At 45.3% G+C, this 19,247-nt stretch overlaps 1 protein-coding gene across 1 annotated transcript in view; it reads left to right on the forward strand.

Annotated features, from left to right (window-relative positions):
• SLC27A1 (solute carrier family 27 member 1) overlaps nt 1-19,247 on the forward strand; it is a 216,011-nt gene that overhangs the window by 32,537 nt on the left and 164,227 nt on the right. The window contains exons 2-3 of the mRNA XM_085654270.1: nt 4,448-4,842; nt 6,499-6,657. Coding sequence (XP_085510396.1) covers nt 4,448-4,842; nt 6,499-6,657 — 554 coding nt within the window. The remainder of the gene's footprint in view (nt 1-4,447; nt 4,843-6,498; nt 6,658-19,247) is intronic.

Consider the following 19,247-nt stretch of genomic DNA (forward strand, 5'->3'; position numbering starts at 1 on the left):
TTTTTTTCCTGATAAGTCCCTACCTGTTTCCCTCCTGATTTTATCCGGATAATGCAGTTTCGATGGCAAGAATGGCAAATGGCCATGAAAAACAACTTCTAGATTCTGTTACATCCTTCATGGAACAATTAGACCTTATAAAATATTTCAGTAAATCCTTCACTATTTCTGGACATGGAGCATCTAAGACACGCTCCCATACTATTCATGGTCCTTGGTTAGTAGAGTGCTTACTGTTACGTATCTGGGGATTCACTGGGAACAGGGCCCATTTAAGAAATATAAGGAACCAACAGTTTTACAAATGGATAGAGGCAGTTTTCAGATTTGCTTCAAAGCTGGGTTCCAAACCTCTTAAGGAGATGGTTACCATCTATAAAAGAAAGTGTCTTTCTGCTGCCAGTTATGGGGCAGGTCTTTGGGGTTACATAGATAATGGGGTCTTACAAAAGGCAGAGAACTCCTTTCTAAGAAAACTATTTGCTGTCCCCTAAGTTCTTCCTCTCATATCTGCCACAAAGAATTAGGGCTGGTATATACAGAGGACATGATAAAAACTTCAGCCATTTTTTGTGCTGTTCAATTTGGAGTACATTTTAAGCAAGTTTTAATAGAGCACTTGTAGGGGATTTTTTGTCCCTTCATTATGCCGTTTATATTCCCTGGCTGGGCTATATAAAGAAACTGAATTTTTAATGATTTTGTGACTTTTGAAGATTTGCAATCTTTTAGATTTTACTCTGAACCTAAAATGAAATCCCTAACTATTTTTATTGTAGACAGCATATCAATTATACATGTACAGTCGTTGGGTATTAGAATAATCATATTAGGTACAGATAAGTTCTGGATGGTACACTTGTCTCTCACTTGTATGTTTGTTAGTTTTCAATGTGACTAGCAGTTATAGATTCATCAAGGAGGGCAGGGGGGAGAACACGGGGAGCACAAATATTTCCACAATATACATTCCATTTTGCCCATGTTTGAGAACACTTTTTCGGGCACCCCCTAGAGACATACACTGTTTTTTCCTGAAACATACACCAGTCCATATCTTGTTTCCATGATTTTAGTCCGGGGTCCTCCCTTGCTCCCCACATTCTGGCAATGTTGCGCAAGGCTACCATGTGGCCCAGGGTTGGCTAGATTTTCTGTTTGCTACTCAAATCTGTTGGTCCCCACACATTAAGCAGACATACCCCAGCCTCTAGGTTCAGGTCTTGACCATGCACCTCCTCCATACATTTGAGCACCCTTGTCCAGTACTTATGGATGTTGGGGCATTCCCACAGAATATGTATGACCGTGCCTTCCTTCCCACAAGTTTGCCTACAGCTGGAGTCTTCCCCATACCCTATCCGTACCAAGGTTGGTCTAGAATAGTATATTCTATGGAGGATTTTTCATTGCACCAGTTTAAGTCGTGACGAAATTGCGACTTCCCTGGGGGAGGCGTGTGCCTCCGCCCAGTCTTCGTCATCCATTCCTAATAGGTCTTCCGCCCATTTTTCCCGAAGTCGCATAAGGGGGTCAGATACGTGATTGAATCATTTACTGTAGGTGAAGGACATTGATTTACTGGGCATGTAGCCATCGAGAAGTCTGTCCTCCAGGGGCGTTGTCTCGGGAAGTGTCTCCCCTAGCGGGATATTGGCATATAAGACATGTCCCATTTGATAATATCTAAATAGTTCCGAGTCTGCTAGGTCATATTCGTGTTGCAACACGGAGAAGTCTACCACTTTGCCTTCTTTCCACACATCACCCACCCTAGACAGTCCAATCAGATCCCATTTGTCAAAGCCCTTGGTAATACGAAGTGTTCTCAACAAATAGGAGTCCCACAGGGGGGGTGACCCGTGTGATTTTCTTGTCCCAACCCATACTTTTGTGGGTTGTGTACCAAATCTGGACTGAGTGTGACTAGGTCCCGTCAGTCATAAGTTAGCGGGTCTGGAGTAAAGTGCCCTAGTGTAGGAACCCTCCAGAAGAAGCCATCTATCCATTTGGTATTCCGGGTCCTCAAGTGGTCTGTATATACCGTGGTTAATAGCTGCCAACTGCGCAGACCAGTAGTATCTTTTGGTGTCCGGAAGCCCAATCCCTCCATCGTACTATCCCCGTACCAATTTAGGAAATTATATTCGTGGAGCCTTTACCCACTGGAGAGCTCTTTGTTTGCTCTCTATTACCGCAAAATAGGTCACCGGGACTGTAATGGGCGAGTTATGTAAGATATACAGAAACAGAGGTAGGGACATCATTTTGAATAGCGCTGCCCTGTCCAGCAGGGATGGCAGAAGAGGCTTCCAGTGTTCCACGCCACTCCGGACTCACAGCAGGCGACGGTAAAAGATTACAGTCATAATTCATCTGGGGTCTCTAGTAATGTATATGCCTAGGTATTTAAAGCCGTCCACTGCTTCTGTCACTTTACGACCCTTGGGCAGGAGCGGAAACTTTCCCCACAGCACATAGAGCAACGACTTGGTCCAATTAATTGCATATCCAGAGTACCTGCGGAAGGTGTGGAATATATTAAGGACTCTATTTATCGAGGCCCTTGGTGATGCTAGATATAACAGGATGTCATCTGCATACAGAGAAACGTGGTCTTCTCATTCCTCCGGCCATCTCAACCCTCTGATAATAGGGTCCCTTCGGATCCAACTTGCCAGGGGCACCAGTGCCAGGGCATAGAGCAGCGGGGACAGGGGGCATCCTTGTCTCGTCCCCCTTCCGAGGGCGAAGATCCCAGACTTTTTATTATTTACTAACACCTGTACCAGCGGCTCTGTATATAGGAGCTACACCCACCCAATAAATCCGGAGCCAAACCCCATCTTCTCCAGCACTGCAAAGAGATAGGGCCATTTGATGGTTTCAAATGCCATGGTGGCATCCAGGGATACCACTACCGCATCCTCTCTCAGCGTATCCACTCTCCCGAGTACCCCGTGGAGTTGACGGAGATTTAGGGAGGTATTTCTAGCAGGTATGAAGCCCGATTGGTCAGGGTGGACCAGCCCAGAAATTACTCCGACCAGGCGTGTCGCCAGCAGTTTTGCTAATATGTTCGCTTCAGCATTTAGTAGTGAGATAAGCCTATATGAAGAGCACTGGTCCCTAGGTTTGCCTTCTTTATGTATCACCACTATTGTGGCGAGTCGTTGATCCTGGGGGAGTCGGCCGATCTTGCGACTTTCCTCATGAAATTCCTACTTAATCAAGTTAAGGACTAGGAGAGGGCACGGAGAGAGATTAAAAAACCTACAGTTGGAACATGCTGTCAGTTACTATCCATTGTGGGCAGCCAACCATATCTTGTGATGGTGCTAAATCGGCATCATAGATATGTGTTGACTCATTTTCGTTTACATATTGGACATTTTATGATGGCCTTCCGGAAGGTGGGTCAATGGATTGCCCATATTCTCCTTGTGATGGCTGTTCCAAACAATTCCCTTTGCATTTTATGTTATTATTCAATTTATACAAATCTCCAACAATTTGTTTTTCGAGACGGTTACTTTTAAAATAAAATGCTAAACAATGTAGACCAACACTTATGTTTCTGCACTAGTTAGACTCTGGGCCTGATTTTGACTTTGACAGACAGGGTTGTACTCCGTTAGGCCGACGGAGTAAGGTACTCTGTTGCCTTGATGTAGTCTCTGCCTTCCAAAGTTTGAGATGGGGGGCCTTTTGCAGTTTTCAATGCTTCTTACTGCCAGGTTTTACCTGGCTGTGACGGACAGTAAAAACTGGCTATCTGTTCGCCCCCTCCAAATCGGGTGGGCAGACACATGGGCAAACTTCTGACAGCCCTTACTCCATTGGGGGTTTATGTCGGTGGTGGACATGGAGTAGTCTCCACCATAGACATAATAAACGCCTGGTCAACTCTAAATGCAGCAAGAGTACCTTCCGTTTGGTGGAGAAGGTACACAGTAACCATTGCAATGGAGTACTCTCTCCGCCACACTCTAAAAGGGCCCTTTGTGTATACGTGCCTAGCGGTAGTTAGTTTTGTACAGCAGGCTGCCAGGATTAGGAAAAGTTTATTAAAGTAGTAAATCTTAACAGAGCGATTTCTGTGAGAATGCAATTTTTTAACAATGAGTTATCTTGGTGTATTTTGTTAATTGTATGTCGTTTTATTGTTTAATTTTTTATGATTTGCCTTTCTAAACCAAATAAAGACTGAGGTGAATTGAACTGAGGTCCATTTAGAATCACGCAATATAAGTCTATTCTATCTGATTAGCTTAAACTAATATGATGCACATTCCATGACGGGCAAAGTTTGACACCTATTTGCCATAGTCCTAAAACCCTGACATGGATCTGGTCCCCTAGACCTACTTTTGACACCCCTGATTAACTTGCTTTGTCAGAGGATTTTTGACGTCCGAAATCATTTGTTCTTTCGCTTTCATTGCAGTGGTCTGTCAGTGCTTCTCCGTGTCAAATGGGAACTGAGTCGGCTCCAGCGGTCGAAGAGCAGTGTGCCCAGCATCTTCCAGAACACTGTCCGTCGGCACCCCAACAAGGTGGCCCTCATCTACGAGTCTACAGGGGAGCAATGGACCTTCCGCCAACTGGACGAGTACTCCAACCGTGTTGCCAACTTCCTCTTGCAGCAGGGCTACCTACCTGGGGATGTGGTGGCCATCTTCATGGAGAGTCGGCCTGAGTTTGTGGGCCTGTGGCTTGGCATGGCCAAGATGGGCGTACATGCCGCGCTCATCAACTTTAACCTACGCTTGGACTCGCTTATGTTCTGCATCACCACGTCTGGAGCAAAGGCCTTGATCTTTGGAGGGGAACTGAATACAGGTGAGGGTTGCCTGTGGGTTCCTGAGAAGTGTTCACTAATGATTGTGGGTAGAGGGAGTGGGTGATGGGCTAATGTAGGCGTATCTTAACACCTGCTGGGGTGGGCAGTATGCACTGGTTGGGGTACAGGAAGCTGATGAGATGCTCCAGCAGGGCTATGCTAATGCCTGTGGGGGACTTACAGGCATATTTAAGTACTTGGAAGATGGGATTCTGGGGTAGTCTAGGAGCTTTTTGTGAGACCTCTATAAATGTTCGGGGATAGGGATTGGCAAAGGTGTATAGTAGCACTCAAGGTCTGGGACCATACATAAGTGTGAGCACCTGTATGACAGGCATCAAGACTGAAAGGCGGGCCTAGGTACAGCTGCGTGCGGATGTGGCATGTCTAATAGCATTCAAGGGTGAGGATAAGCATAGGTGTGGTGGTTGCTGTGGCACAGGTTACCTTGTGTGAGCACTTGAGTGATGCACAACAGCAATAGAGAGCAGCAGGAAGACCACAGTAAGGTGGCAATTGTGTTGTGGGTACTAGCGCTCCAGGGGGAGGTAGTGTTGATGCTAGTCCCTGCACCACCTCTAAAGGATACATGTGGATGCTCAAAGGCTCACGGAACTGGGAATAGAACAAATGTGTTCCTTGGACAAAGGTTTAATTGTAAATGTTGGCTGTATAATGGATAAACACTGTCTGAAGCACTTGTTTTAATAAGGGGCGTGCATTGTGCAAGAATGGACACCGTACCTAGGAGATTCACTCTTGGGAATATTGGAAGGAGGTCTCCCTCTATGCAACTCCTTGGACCAGGGGCTGGGCGATCATGCATTCACCCACTTTGTCCCCCAAGGAATGTCTTGTGATCAGAGATCCGGATACTACAAAAGGAGGTCTCTGTGGTCAGATGCTTATTGATCCCTTGAATGATTCTCCTGTGGTTGCAGGTGGGCAAGCCATTAACATCAAGCCCTCGTGATCTGAAGGGTGACGCCAACCCACCAAAATGCGCCTGTGACTTGGTCTAAGAGTGGAACCTGTACAACGTGCTTGGGATTGATTGTATGGATGGCTTCTTTCCTCAGATTGGTTGTATGAGAGTTCCCGCTTTAAAAGAGCCGGAGAGTGTTTAATTTGTATAATAATAAATTCCAGGGCCCATGATATTTCTTAGGAGACCACTGATGCTTGTGCCACTTCATGTCCCTGCCAGCGCTGCCAAATACCAGTAACAACAACACCTACTTGCCATTGCAGTCCTACAAATCTCACAATGTGGTCTTTACTATGTACCCCAAAGCAGTAAGAATGGTCTGATCACCCTAGTATTATTAGTTTTACTTGTGTATTTAATTGTTAAACACCTAGCTCATTTTTGTCTTTCTTAAAATACTTTTGTTAGATAGACCACATGGTGGACTGCCTTAAATATGTGTGTTATTATGAAGTAAGTGCCAGTGCCAAGCACCGGAAGACACCAGCACAAATTAAGCAATGCGATTAGTTGGAATGGTGCCCAATACTTGAAGTTGAGGGTTCAGTATCAATAGTACCGATTGTATACGGCTACTCATATGAGATAGAATTGTACCCACTGTACAAAGCGGTCCCTGCTCCTTCTAACAGCATTGCCTTCTTCTTTTTTTTTTTTGTTATAATAGAGATTTCTGAAATAAACGAGCAGCTGGGGAAGAACATGTCCAGGTTCTGCAGTGGAGAGTTTCCACTAGAATCGGTTCCGGAAGGCACCAAGCACTTGGACCCTCTGCTGGCGGCAGCAGCCAACACTCCTGTTCCCTGCCCAGCAACCGGAATGAATGGTGAATAAAATGCCTTTAACTAATATTACATAAAGACTGTGAGCCTCATGTTTGTGATTGATGGTGCAGGGCCTTGCTGTGCTGCCCTGCATCACTGGGAGATGGCAAGAATGCACCGTATTTGTCCAGTAAGGTGCATTCCTGTCCTTTCTCCCTATGCTGGTGCTGTTTCAGCAGCCTAGCGCCATTACAGGCTCCCTTGCACCATCATGCATGGGGGTCTGTGTTGTAGGTAGGATTGTTTTTGTTCAGAAAGGGGCACCTTCCTGCACGAAAACAATCCATAAGAGGCGTTTTCCTCCTGCTATGTGTGCTGCAGAATGTAAAATAAATAGAATGAGGAAAAAAACCGAGGAGAAATAAATATATTTCTCCTCATTACGCCTGCCCTGGGGAGGCGTAAGATTTTGACACATTCCTGGGTTTACAAGACCTTGTAAATCTGGGAATGCGTAAAAACCCATTGGAGTTGCGTGGGAACACCCACCGCAACGCCCATGGAACATCACCCTGGAGCAGAGTAAGGCGATGCATCGGTTTGCGCTGCGTTGCCTTACTCAAGATTTATGAGGCGATTCAAAGCCACACAATGTGGCTTTGCGTGGCTCCCAAAATCTGACTCAGAGCCTTGCATCACGCATGTACCAATATGTGTGGCGCAAACATGATCTAAGGCTCTCATAAATATGCTTTCTTAAACAAGAGAAGAGAGGGGCTCCGTACCACAAAAAAGGGGTAGAGCACCAAAAGACACTAGTCGCAAGCAAAAATTCCCCTTCTTGGCACACTAAAATTCTGAGGACTCACACGCACATTCTGTCACCAGAACAAGACACCCAAGTTAGAGCCTAATCCAATATTCATATACTGAAATACAATGTATTTTATTTAAAAACAAATCATATAGCTTATTACAATAACAAATTCATATATCACAAAAATATAAACATTTTCAAAACATACTTCAATGTACATAATTATTAGTACTCGACAAACAAAGACATGGGGAAAAAATAGTAAGAAACAATGTTTTCTTATCAGCAAAGATGGAAGACATATGATCAAGATCAACTCCTTTCCTAGGTAGTAGTGCCACTTAATAGTTCGGAAAGCAGATGTCGATAAAATCTATAGTCTTCCTTCTATATTTGCGTCGACGCGTTGCTTGTGACTAATCTCATAAATATGCCCCTGTGTTAGTAAAATACACTCATGGTTTCAGTTCTGACCATTGCCAGGCATAACTAGGTATGCACAGTCCCAGGTACCAGCATAAACCACCTTCATGCTAGTTAGTATCACTCTTTGTGGGGCTGGGATGGGGTTCACCTGGCTCAAGCAGCAGCAAATCACTTTGTAGAGGACATTTTCATTGTAGCAAGAGCATCCTGAACATGAAGTGCTGTACACAGAACTGTGTGGTTTTTTTGCATATACAAGAATCTGAGGCACAGATAGTTGGTGATGTACTCGAAGGTGCAGTTAAAATCCAGAACCCAGATGCCAAGGGCAACAAATTGGCTACTAAACCACATCTCCTCCTTCAAGGGAGAGGACCTGGCATCCCAGAGACATGAACTAAGACCATGTTGTGCCACAATCTAGTATTGCAAAGAAAGCAGATTCGAGGCGTGGCAGCTGATGGCAATAGGAAAGAACAAATTGCATCTTTACTGAATGCACTCTACCAGACTTTGTCACATATATCCCTCTCTTCTTGACACTGGAGACCCTAGAGAGAGGGACCTGGGTGTCTGTAACAAGTGCACACCTGTGAGTCGTTCCTCTTTAGCTCTTAAGTTTACTCTAAGGAAAGTTATAGTCACTCCGCTTCTGCTGTGCCTGCCTGGTGGTGACTTGTCCATGGTGTTGGATGGACGCTGAGCTCTTTTACCACAGCTGGCTGTATACAGTCCACACATGTGGGTTGCTCTCCTCTCACTCCAGGTTACTACAAAGAGCATCAATCATGACTGTCTGTGTACAGTGTATGCCGTGCAAGGGCGTAGCTATCAACGATGCAGGAGATGCAGTGGCACCATGGCCCAGATGCCCCAAAGACCCGCTCAATCCAGGCAGGGGGGCCATTTTCTTTGCTTGCATTAGGGCCTTTGGCACCTTCGCTGCACCACCGATGAAGTAGACTGCCCTGGTCCTAAGGAGTGGATTTTATAGAAGAGACCCACAGTAACGCAGAACAACTGCACATAAATATATAGTTCGTATATTCTATCTCTCACTCCTCTTTCTACTCCTATACTCCTAGCGATAGGGGCTTAACATATTATAGAACACCATTGTGGTCATTCACGTATGATTCGAAAATACCTCCCACATAGACCGCTCTGCAGTTCTACACTTTTCGAACAAAGCACTCAACTATAGTGTGGATGATACCTGTCAATAATGCACTTCAGCGTCTTCTCAGAGGTATAAAAGGATGTAAAAATGCTACTAAAATACATCATATACAGCAGCGATACATTGCCCGGAAGCCCATTCAGCCCTCCTGACCGGCTTTACATGCGGCCCCCTGCTCAACAGCAGCACTGGGTTCTCAACTCAGCACTAGCTTTGAGAAAGAAGTTAAATAAACGGGCAAGCCTTTATTTAAAGGTTAATTGAAGTTAAAGAAAGGAAGTAACTAGGTTATTTTGCCCCGCTTAACTATAGAAACACCTTTAATTTTAAAGACATCTTGTATCAGAAAGTGTTAAAATATGATAAGGTCTTTTCAAAATTAATAAAAGGTTTTTCATTCAATACACAACAGTTTCGCCTTAGTACATGACATTATATCAGTGCATTAAGGATTTTTTTTTTTTAAAGCAATAGTTTTCAAACATACATTTTCAAGCATTTAGTCTCCCCCCCCCCACACCCCCCCACCCCACACCCTGACAAAACTCTCAGTAGCGAACTAAGAAGCAAGTCATTTGTCAAGTGACCTCTTTGGGCTAGGTTCCTGATATACATAAACAATATTGTAGTTTATTAAATCAAATACAGAAGAAGGTTTTGTACAGTACATATCCTGTAGTCATGTATTTCAACGTCTGTTTATGTGTGATAATTAAAAAAGGAGGGAAACTGAAATAAAACAATTACCTAGGATCATACATTTTGGTTAAGTGGGCAAGCCGATATTAATTCCAGGTTTTCGGCCACTAGAAGTATATGCTTCGCTTCCCCTACACCCACCTTACTGGCACCACCACCCCCTTCCAACCTGGAACCCACCGCTCCTGACCGCCACACTGCTGGGATCAATGCAGCCCTCGGTCACATCACAGACAAAAACTTTTTGGCCCCTGGAAGAATGTTTGTGAGTAACCATGATATACAGGTTGTGCAGAACGCAATGGCCTGACTCCCTCTCAGGCACCCCACGCACATGCATCACCCCACACCTCAAAGTGCTTCACTGGCTCCCTGTACACAAACGAGCACTCTTTAAGGTCCTCTCCCACATGTACAAAGCATTGCACAATGTAGGCCTCTCTTTCCTCAACAGCTGCATCAACTTCCACACCCTGACCAGAAAACTACTATCGAGGTCGGCTTTTGGCATTAGCGAGCTGTGCCCAGGCTCAGGGTGCCACCCTTTAGAGGGGGTCACTGACCTGCCTGCATGAAGGTTGTCCATGCAGGAGTCTCCAACTGACCGGGCTGCAGTGACTTCCTAAAACTGCTTTTAATCTTTTTCCTTTTAATACACTGTAGGCACCGTGTTTAGCACCTATTAACTCACACAATTCCCCTCTAAACCTCCTTTCACCCCTGCCATCCTACATTTCCACACCTCATTACTGCACCACCACCATCTTGTCACCAGTGTGAAGAAGGTAAGATCTGAGTAATTAAGGTGGGTTAGGGATGCACAGAAATGTTTGTGCTCAGAGGCAGTCACTGCGGGTGGTAGCAACGGGCCTGTGAATAGAACCTGGACTCCCTGTTGCTTCTTGCTTTAGTGACTCTCCGCAGCCTGGGTGCCAGTGTTTTTCCTTCCAGGGACCTATCTGAGCAAAGATTAGCTCTGCCTGCGATCGGCCAATCACCTGCTCGCTCACATCCCTCGCATCAGCAGAGCTGGTTGTTGCGCCTTCTCATACCTCACACCCTAGGCCTGGAACGACCTCTCCCTGCAAATCAGAGTTGCCGCTTCAGCCCTTAGATTTCACAAGCAACTGATTACATGGCTCTTTATCAGGACCCCAGACTCGGCCAGCTCAGTTCCCGTCTTATTTATCGCCTGAATACCCTCCCGGGAGAGATGAGCGCTCTAAAAATACTCATATCATAACCATACCTGTCAACTCACTCGGTGCCACAGTGTGACACATGATATTGGCTCCCATCACATGGTCTCCCAGTAAGGAGCTGATATCACACGGTGGCGGAGAAAACGAGCTGAAAACCACTGTAAATAGTTCCAGCTCATTTACAAGGCTTTGAACTGGCAACGTCCAATAAGGGGTGTGAAAACACCCCAGGACATCGGCATTAGGCTCAGCACACCTTTTTGCGGGGGGGGGGGGAGGGGGCCTTGGGGCAGGTAGAGTTCAAAAGTGCCTCGTAGGTACTTCTTGGCATGAGGCCCTGCCTCCTCCAAGGCCCCTTCCCCTCCTCACTCTGTGAGATTGTTCTTCTAGTTGGCAGGTATGCATAACATATACATATCCACAAGGCTTTAAGTGGGCCGGGTCCTGCCGGTGCTCAGTACCAAACGTTCTAAAAAGCAGGTGCGGAAACGGGTCCCTGTCTGGTTCTCCGTTGTTGCCCTCACCTTCAGGGTGGAGAAAAAAAAGCAGGTCCACCCTTGACTGCTTTTGATGCAACTTCAGACAGATTCACTGTAGGTCTTTCATAGTCTCATCATAACAGAACTGAAGCATTTTCAATACTTTATACAACGAAGGCATAGTTGTTGCTTATTTATCTTATGCAACTAACAACCATTTGCTAAGCCAATAGTCCTGGCTTGTTGTAGGTGTAATGTTACTTGTTGTATTATATATCTGAATGTAATGACAGAAAAAGCAAAAGTCGGCCAGCACATTATGCTCAGCACAGGTTTTTAGCTTAGACGTTTTAATCCACACCCTTAATTACATAAGCCACTCCCCTTTGAGAGAACCCCCTTTGAGAGAACCCCCAGTTGTTTCATCCCACTTAAAACCCTGCATATCAAACTGTATAGCACATTAGAGACACTGCACAGTCCAAGTATCCGAGGTCTGTACTGTGTCTAAGCTGCCATCCGTGTTTTGGGCCTATGCCTTTCCTCTGAAGCGGTTCCATCTCCCAATAATCCAGGCCGTGTTAGAACAGGCATCTTCTTCACAGCCTCCGGACTTACATGCTCAACTGGCTGCGAACAATCTTGTTTCCAAAATGAAGCATGCAGAGCAAGTCATTTGTTACTAAGAATACAATGGTATCTGATTTAAGATTTTATTATTCAAACTCCCCTTTCTAAGCTAGAAAAAAACAGCTGTGGAATTTACGCATTTTTGCCCCTAAGTGATTTCCTTCTATTTTTTCCCACACTAGCCTTCATTCCCCGAAATCCAAAGATTCCTCTCTTTCTAAGGGGGATTCTCTCAATGGGGTGCCGCCGAGTAGCTTCATTTTGTGTTTTTAATGTAACGTGTGCAAGTGTTCGATTTTTTTAATTTTTTTATTATCCCTATTGCTCTGGCTAAGTATTCATTTTAAGCATACTTCTCAGTGCTTTGAATCACTAAGAAGGGTGAGACTGAGATGTTTGGGGGGGGGGGGGGGTGATACCATTGACATTAATGGAGATGTGGCGTAGTGGCTAAAACTGCAGAACTGGGGATGTGGGTAAGGGTTCCTATCTTAGCTCACCATCCTGTGATCCTGGGGAAATTCACTTTATGTGCATATTTTTTTCCAAAAAGTTTGTAACGTCTGGTCCTCGTGTAAAGCGCTCTAATGCCTTTAGGGCCACGTTGGCTGTAAATTCTGTGTAAAAACTATGGAGATTACGATTTTTTGGAGGGTGCCACTTGTTTTCAAAAGGGGGGAAGGGGCGATTCTATTGAAGTCTGAGCAGGGCCGGCTTTAGCGAAGGTGGCGCCCTGTGCGACAGTGTTTGTTGGTGCCCCCCCATGTCCACCTCCACCACGGATTCTCTCACTAGCAACCTTTAACAGTCTCCATAACCACTCTCTTTCAGATACATTGAATTAGTTGTATAGCGCCACTCATACCAGTGTAGGGTGTCAGAGCACTTTGCATCACACACACATTACACAGAGACAATCATACGTATTTAAATCAGAGTATAGGAAATGTTTACATAAGCCAAAGGACTAAAAGTGTAGGAGTCACATGTCATCCATACTGGTGGGCAGTATAGGTTGAGTGCTTGGTGTGGAGAAGCACACACACAGAGTCGAAAAAGAAACCGCATAGTTGGGAGTTTTCTATAATAATAAGATTCGATTTCTAGTCAAATTAACCATTTATGCAGCATTAATCAATGTTCTATTGTATGCTTTGCAGTGTGTATGCAGTTCTATGATGAAAGTTGATAGCTCACTGTTGAATATTAGGACTTTAAGTTATAAATTGCAAGTAACAAAAGGATGTCTCTTTTAAAAGCAGTAACCTGCTGATCTGTTTACATTATATGCCCTCTGTAATCAACTTGGTACACGTTCTTTGCAGCAGGCATATTAACCCTCTGCACTAACTTCACAGAGGTCAGAACCTCAACTATACAAAAAGCTGATCTCTCTCCACAAAGATAATTAATAACATGAGTTATCTTGACATTTTTGTGAGGCCTGGTAACTGCTGGAGGAAAGAAACGCTGCAGCAGGTGCTTCAAAAACATAATAAACTTGCAAACACGGCGACCCCAGGAAGCCAGCACCCGGTGCGGTGGCACTGGTCGCACCGCCCTAAAGCCGGTCCTGAGTCTGTGGAAGGCAGTTCACCTGTGGGTAGAGAGACCAGTAGTCCAAGTAGGGTGGCACCCTCCAAATTAGGTGAAGGGTATTCTTGCTTTTTCTAAGTAACTGCCCCGAACGGGCTCTCGTGACCCCGCGTCACTTTTGACAGAGCTCTTCCCCCTGTTGACGTTTGAACACGCTGCGCTCGAGCACGCTGCACCCTCCACGTGACGCTTGGCGCGGTGTCCCGGCTGGCAGCCTCCAGTAACCTTTACCCTAGTTCTGCCTCAGACAATCATCGCCTTAGAAAAGGGGGAAGTGGTTACAGGCTGCTCTACCAGGACGCACGAGCGTCTAACCTCTGACCTACTAGACACTGGACGCAATCCTCGTGCGCTGCTGTGGGTCAGGGCGCTCGTCTGTGGTGACGTCTGTGGTAAGGTCTACACACGGGCACCGTGCCTTGGCCAAGTCTTAGTCAAAGTATGGCTGGAAACACCCGGCGACAAGTGGCATAGAAAGGGTGCCACCGGCCCAGTACAAGCAGGAACATGCCCCCCAGCCCTTAATGGGGTAATAGTTGACATTTTGGGGGTATAGCAAGTCCCTCAATCCTTTGGTCGCAGCAAGTGTCCCTGCACATCCCGGCCTACTGACAGCTAAGCCTTTGTTCCCTAGTTTTGTGCGCCACCTGCAGTAGTTTTGACTTGCAATGCTCAAATTGTTTGTTTAAAAAAATGCAAAGGCTGGAAGTTTTTCTTAGGAGTACTGCGTGCCGAGAGCCAGGGTTTCCCAATACCGAATTTGCATAGTTTTGTGATTCTCCATCGTGCTTTTTCCTCAAACCACCCACACTTAATGTCTCTCGACCTCACTCTCACGCGTTCTTAACTTTTCTTTGTCATTCTTCCAGCTTTCTATTCCCCCTCCTCATATTCTCTATTCTGCCTTTCTCTCTTGCTGTAATGCAAGTCCGTGCCGCCAAAATCAGCGTCGGTGCCCACCCGCTTTTTTCAGAGAGGGCTGAGTGCCTTGAAACGGACGAGCAGTCCACACCGCTCAGCGGAGCGTATTTTGTAGAGTCCGCCTCCACAGCGTACACTCACTAGTTCCCCTTTTGTGGGAGGTGGATCTATCACCCCTGCCACGAGCTCAATCCATTGCAAAGGTTCCGTGACTCACTAGTAGGGAAATCTCATAACAGACGCGTTTCTGCTCCTCTGCAAGAACATAGAGTGCCGCACAGGCTCGATTCAGGGGACCGTCGCCTGCTCAGCGGTCACATCACGAGACGGACTACAGAGTGCATTCCTTTCGCTTTTCTTATTTGATCATGCCTGTCACTACGGTCAGTAGATTGGAGATGTGACCTTGCTCCTAGATCTGTCTACTAAGAAACTACTGGGGAACCAACTTCTAGTCCTGGCATTGTGTCAACATCCTGTGATTCTGGGCAAAGCACTCAAAACTCGCCCTGTTCAAAAGAAATCAAATGGTAACTAACATTTTTCCGGTGCTCATGTAACCCTCTCTATGTGCTCTGCCAAGTTTGCGCTGTGCAAAAATATAAAAAAAAATTATAAAAAAAATAACAGTGGGAGATCTGAGCATTGGCTCTAGCAAAAGACACTCCTTGCGCCTTACAACACTTCCAACCTGCGCCCTAGAAAAATCGTAGCCGTTAATAAAACCAAAACTTACTGTGTATTTGTCATTTCCCCCTTTTTTTTTGAAGAATGAAAAGAAATTAGGTAAATATTCCCGAAGCCCTGAATTTTGTCTTAGAAGACACCTCATTCTTTCTCTTTTTTAATGCTCTTTTAATTGCAGATTAAGCAAACACAAAATAATACATTGTAGCACCACAACACTGCTATACAAATTCGAACTTCCCTCCCCCCGCTGAACCCTCCCTCAGTCCTCCCACCCATGCCCACGTTTGGATTGGGATCAAAAATTGGCCTGGGACTATAAAAACAAGCATTTGCAATGTAAATAGGTCTCGCATTAGCGAGAGTTTAACCTATCGGCACTGTAAATAACGATGCCTTTTATTTGAGTCTTGCAAGAGGCTCGTGGGCAGAACTGTGGCCTACAATTGGTGTCTTGCACATCTGGGAACTACTGGAGCCTGAAAGATGCACACTAACAGATCAGGGATTTCCTGAGACTTCGAGGGGCTCATTAACCGAGCTGGGGGGTTTTGAGACGCGAGAGAGGCTCAGGAACAGAGCTGGATCTTTGTAACTGTGAGCCATACAAGAGGCTAACACACAGCACAGGGGGTTTCTGTGACCTGTCAGATACACATCGCAACAGTGTGTTCTCGGAGGGTGTCACAAGAGCTGAGGCGTTCTGCAACCTATCAGAGTTTCACGGGCAGAACTGGGACGTTCAGAGCTCTGGGAGAGGCTCCCTGTACTGAGCTGGCATGTGCTGCTCTCTGAGGTACTTGTATAAAGTATAATAATATTGCAGAATGAGGAAAACAAGAATTAGAGAACAGACTGCACCAAGATAAGCTGGCAAGAACCTGCATTAGAAACAAAGTCAAACTCGAGAGGAAGGGTGTTTGGGGAGGTGGAGATGAGGAAAGTAATAAAGCAAAGTTGCCGTGATTTACTTCACGATGGCGAAGAGAGCTGGCAGATGCCGTGAAAGGGAGAAATGAGACAGCGGGAAGTTATGTGATTAGGGAGTAGGGTGACCAACTGGCATGGGTGCACATTCAGGATGATTAGTGTAAAAATTCAAGACAAAAGGTCAAAATTCAGGACAAACATTTAGGACAGAAGCTCAAAATTCAGGACAAAGCTTCGGGACAAAAGGTACGTTTTACAGACACATCAGTGCCATTGTGAGATGTAAAGCGGCACGCATAGGATGTAGCTCATTGGGACCTGCAGTACTGGACTAGAGTGCAGTCCTCCGAGTGGCCAGCTTTATGTGTCAGATCACTGCAGGTATTCCATTTGTGTTCAGCTGGTGATGACTTCCATAGGGGCCCGTACAGTACGGAGTAATGGATAAGACCCATAGCAGACGGGTCTTGTGTGAGGGTAAGAGCATTAAGCAGGAAAAGGGATTTATTGACCAGCCTGCATGAGCTATAATTGGCTGCACACTGGTGAGTGTTATGGTAGTATTGTGGGTCAGAGTGGTTAGATCGGAGTTGACATTACTATATAATGCCATGGCTAGCCATATATCAGCCCTCCTTACTTTACCTGTATATTGGAATTAGTATACTGATTGGGCTGTTTCTTTTCTGTGGGCTGTAAACTGCAGATTCTCACTGATGCACAGAAGTGTGTTACAGACTAGAAACTGTATACACTGTTAAAGCATAATTGTAGGGAAGAAGGAGGCACTGTCTTTTACATACAGAACATTTTCTATTGAATGGGATCAAAATAGCAACATGCAGTTTTACTGAGTAAACTATATAGCGCACAAATACTAATATGTGGAAATCTGGTTTCAGCAAATATGTATCTTTTGAACCTCCCCAAGTAAAATGTCTTGATTGTTTTGATCCTATTAAAACTCTGTTTCCAGCACACTTCTGAAATGGAAACAAGTGGTTCATTTGTGGTTTCCTAACTGCTATGGTTTGAAACATTTGCACAGTTCATTTGCAGACATTTAAAAGTTGTGTGTTACAAAAAAACTGACAGCCTACAGCCTTTGTTTTCGCCACCCCAAGAAATATTTTGGAAAACACAGTGCATTCTACAATACATTTGTCATTATATATCAATTGTATTAACTTCTAAAGCGTAGTAAATGATGACTTTACTGTGCACCAGGATACAACAATCTTTGAGGGGGCTCTTCAATGATTCCCTCACTATTATTATTATTATTCAGCATTTGTTAAGCGCATAGCTACCCTGAGGCATACCAGCACTAGCTGCCAAACAGGAGGAGGACTGAGCGAGTTATAGGGAGAGAGGGTGAAATAAATATGTTTTAAGAAGTTTTCGAAAGGGGAGAAGGCGAGGTTCCGAGTGAAGGTAAGGGGGCAGGGTGTTCCAGAGTCTACTAAGTTGTAAGAGAAAGATATTCATCCTCTTCTTACCCTCTTAATTTTGGGAAGGGCTGAGAGGTTAAGATTAGCCGAGCGAAGACATTTCCTGGGGCGGTAAAAGGTATTGAGGGAGCAGTTGATTACTGGGCCCTTCCCCATAGAGTCTTGTGGGCTATACACAGAGATTTGAATTTTACTCTTTCCAGATTTGGCAACCAGTGTAAGGTCCTCAGAGCTGGCTTAACCGACTGAGTTGTAGGAATCCTGAGCAACAGCCGGGCAGCGCAGTTTTGCACGACTTTGAGTTCCTTATCGTTGCTTTAGGTGCTCCTAGGTAAGGAGAATTGCCACAGTCCAAATGAGAAAGGACCAAAACCTGGACCAGGATTCTCCTTGCCCCCATAGGAAGGAGAGGGAGGACTTTCTGAAGCAGTCTGAGAGTGCCGAAGCAGGCTCCTGCCAATTTTACTGCTTGATGATCACATTTAAAAGAGTTGTCCAGCCAGAAGCCCAGGCTTTTGATCTTAGTGTTATGGATTAGGGCAGGCCAAGACAGATTGGCCATGTCTGTTTAAGATCAATGCTAGACGCATTGCCCAGGAGCATTAGTTCGGTTTTTCCTCCATTGAGCCTGAGACAGGAGTTTTCCATCCAGGTGGTCACTTTCTCCAAACAGGATTCAAGATCAGACGGGAGGTTCCAAGGATCGTTGAGGGCAATTACCAGCTGCATATCATCAGCACACGTGACTATCTTAATCCCATAAGGAAAGATAATATCAGCAAGTGGTGTCATGTATACATTGAACAATGTGAGGCTCAGCGACGAGCCCTGGGGGACTCCACAGCTGAGCGATAGGCTCCTAGAAGTGGACTCCCCTGAGAAGACCTGGAATGTTCTACCATCTAAGTAAGACCGGAGCCAGGTGATAACACCACCTGAGACAGCAACCCTCCTAAGTCTGTTTAGGAGAATGTCAAAGTTGACTGTGTCAAATGCCGAACTTAGATCAAGGAGGATAATAGCTACTTCACCTCCCTGATCAAGGATTTTCTTAGATTCTTCAACCACGGCAAGAAGGGCAATTTTGGTTCCATGTTGATGGCGAAAACCGGCCATGGGTTGCTAAAAAATCAGAGAGGGGTGTGTTGACATACTTTTCCAAGATCTTAGTGATCATAGGAAGCAGAGAGATGAGACGATAGTTACCTAAGTCATCTGGGTTTAAGCTCGGCTTTTTGAGTAATGACTTCACCATGGCATGTTTCCAGGATGATGGAACTTAGCCGGTGGAGATAGACCAATTAATCACCTCCAGGATGACTCGGAGTATCACGTCTTTGGCTTTACTAAGAAAATGGGGAGGAGCCGGGTCAAGGGGGGGGGGGGGAGGAAGACTGATTTTATTTGGGAGAACATTTCTGACAAAGTATCCAAATTCATAGTTGGAAGTTCCTCCAATACATGCTCTGTGTAAGGTTGGGGCATGTCCGTTAGTAGAGGTCACAAAGACATGGTGAGCCTGGAAATGAAGTATAAATATTTTTTATTATTCCTTGAAAAAATTCAGCAAGTTCATTGCAACGATCAGGGGAGACCTCAGAAGATATTCCCGAACCAGGGACCTCTAGGAGGTT

This window comes from Triturus cristatus, chromosome 4_1 (assembly GCF_964204655.1).
Source record: "Triturus cristatus chromosome 4_1, aTriCri1.1, whole genome shotgun sequence".
Taxonomy (NCBI): Eukaryota; Metazoa; Chordata; class Amphibia; order Caudata; family Salamandridae; genus Triturus; species Triturus cristatus.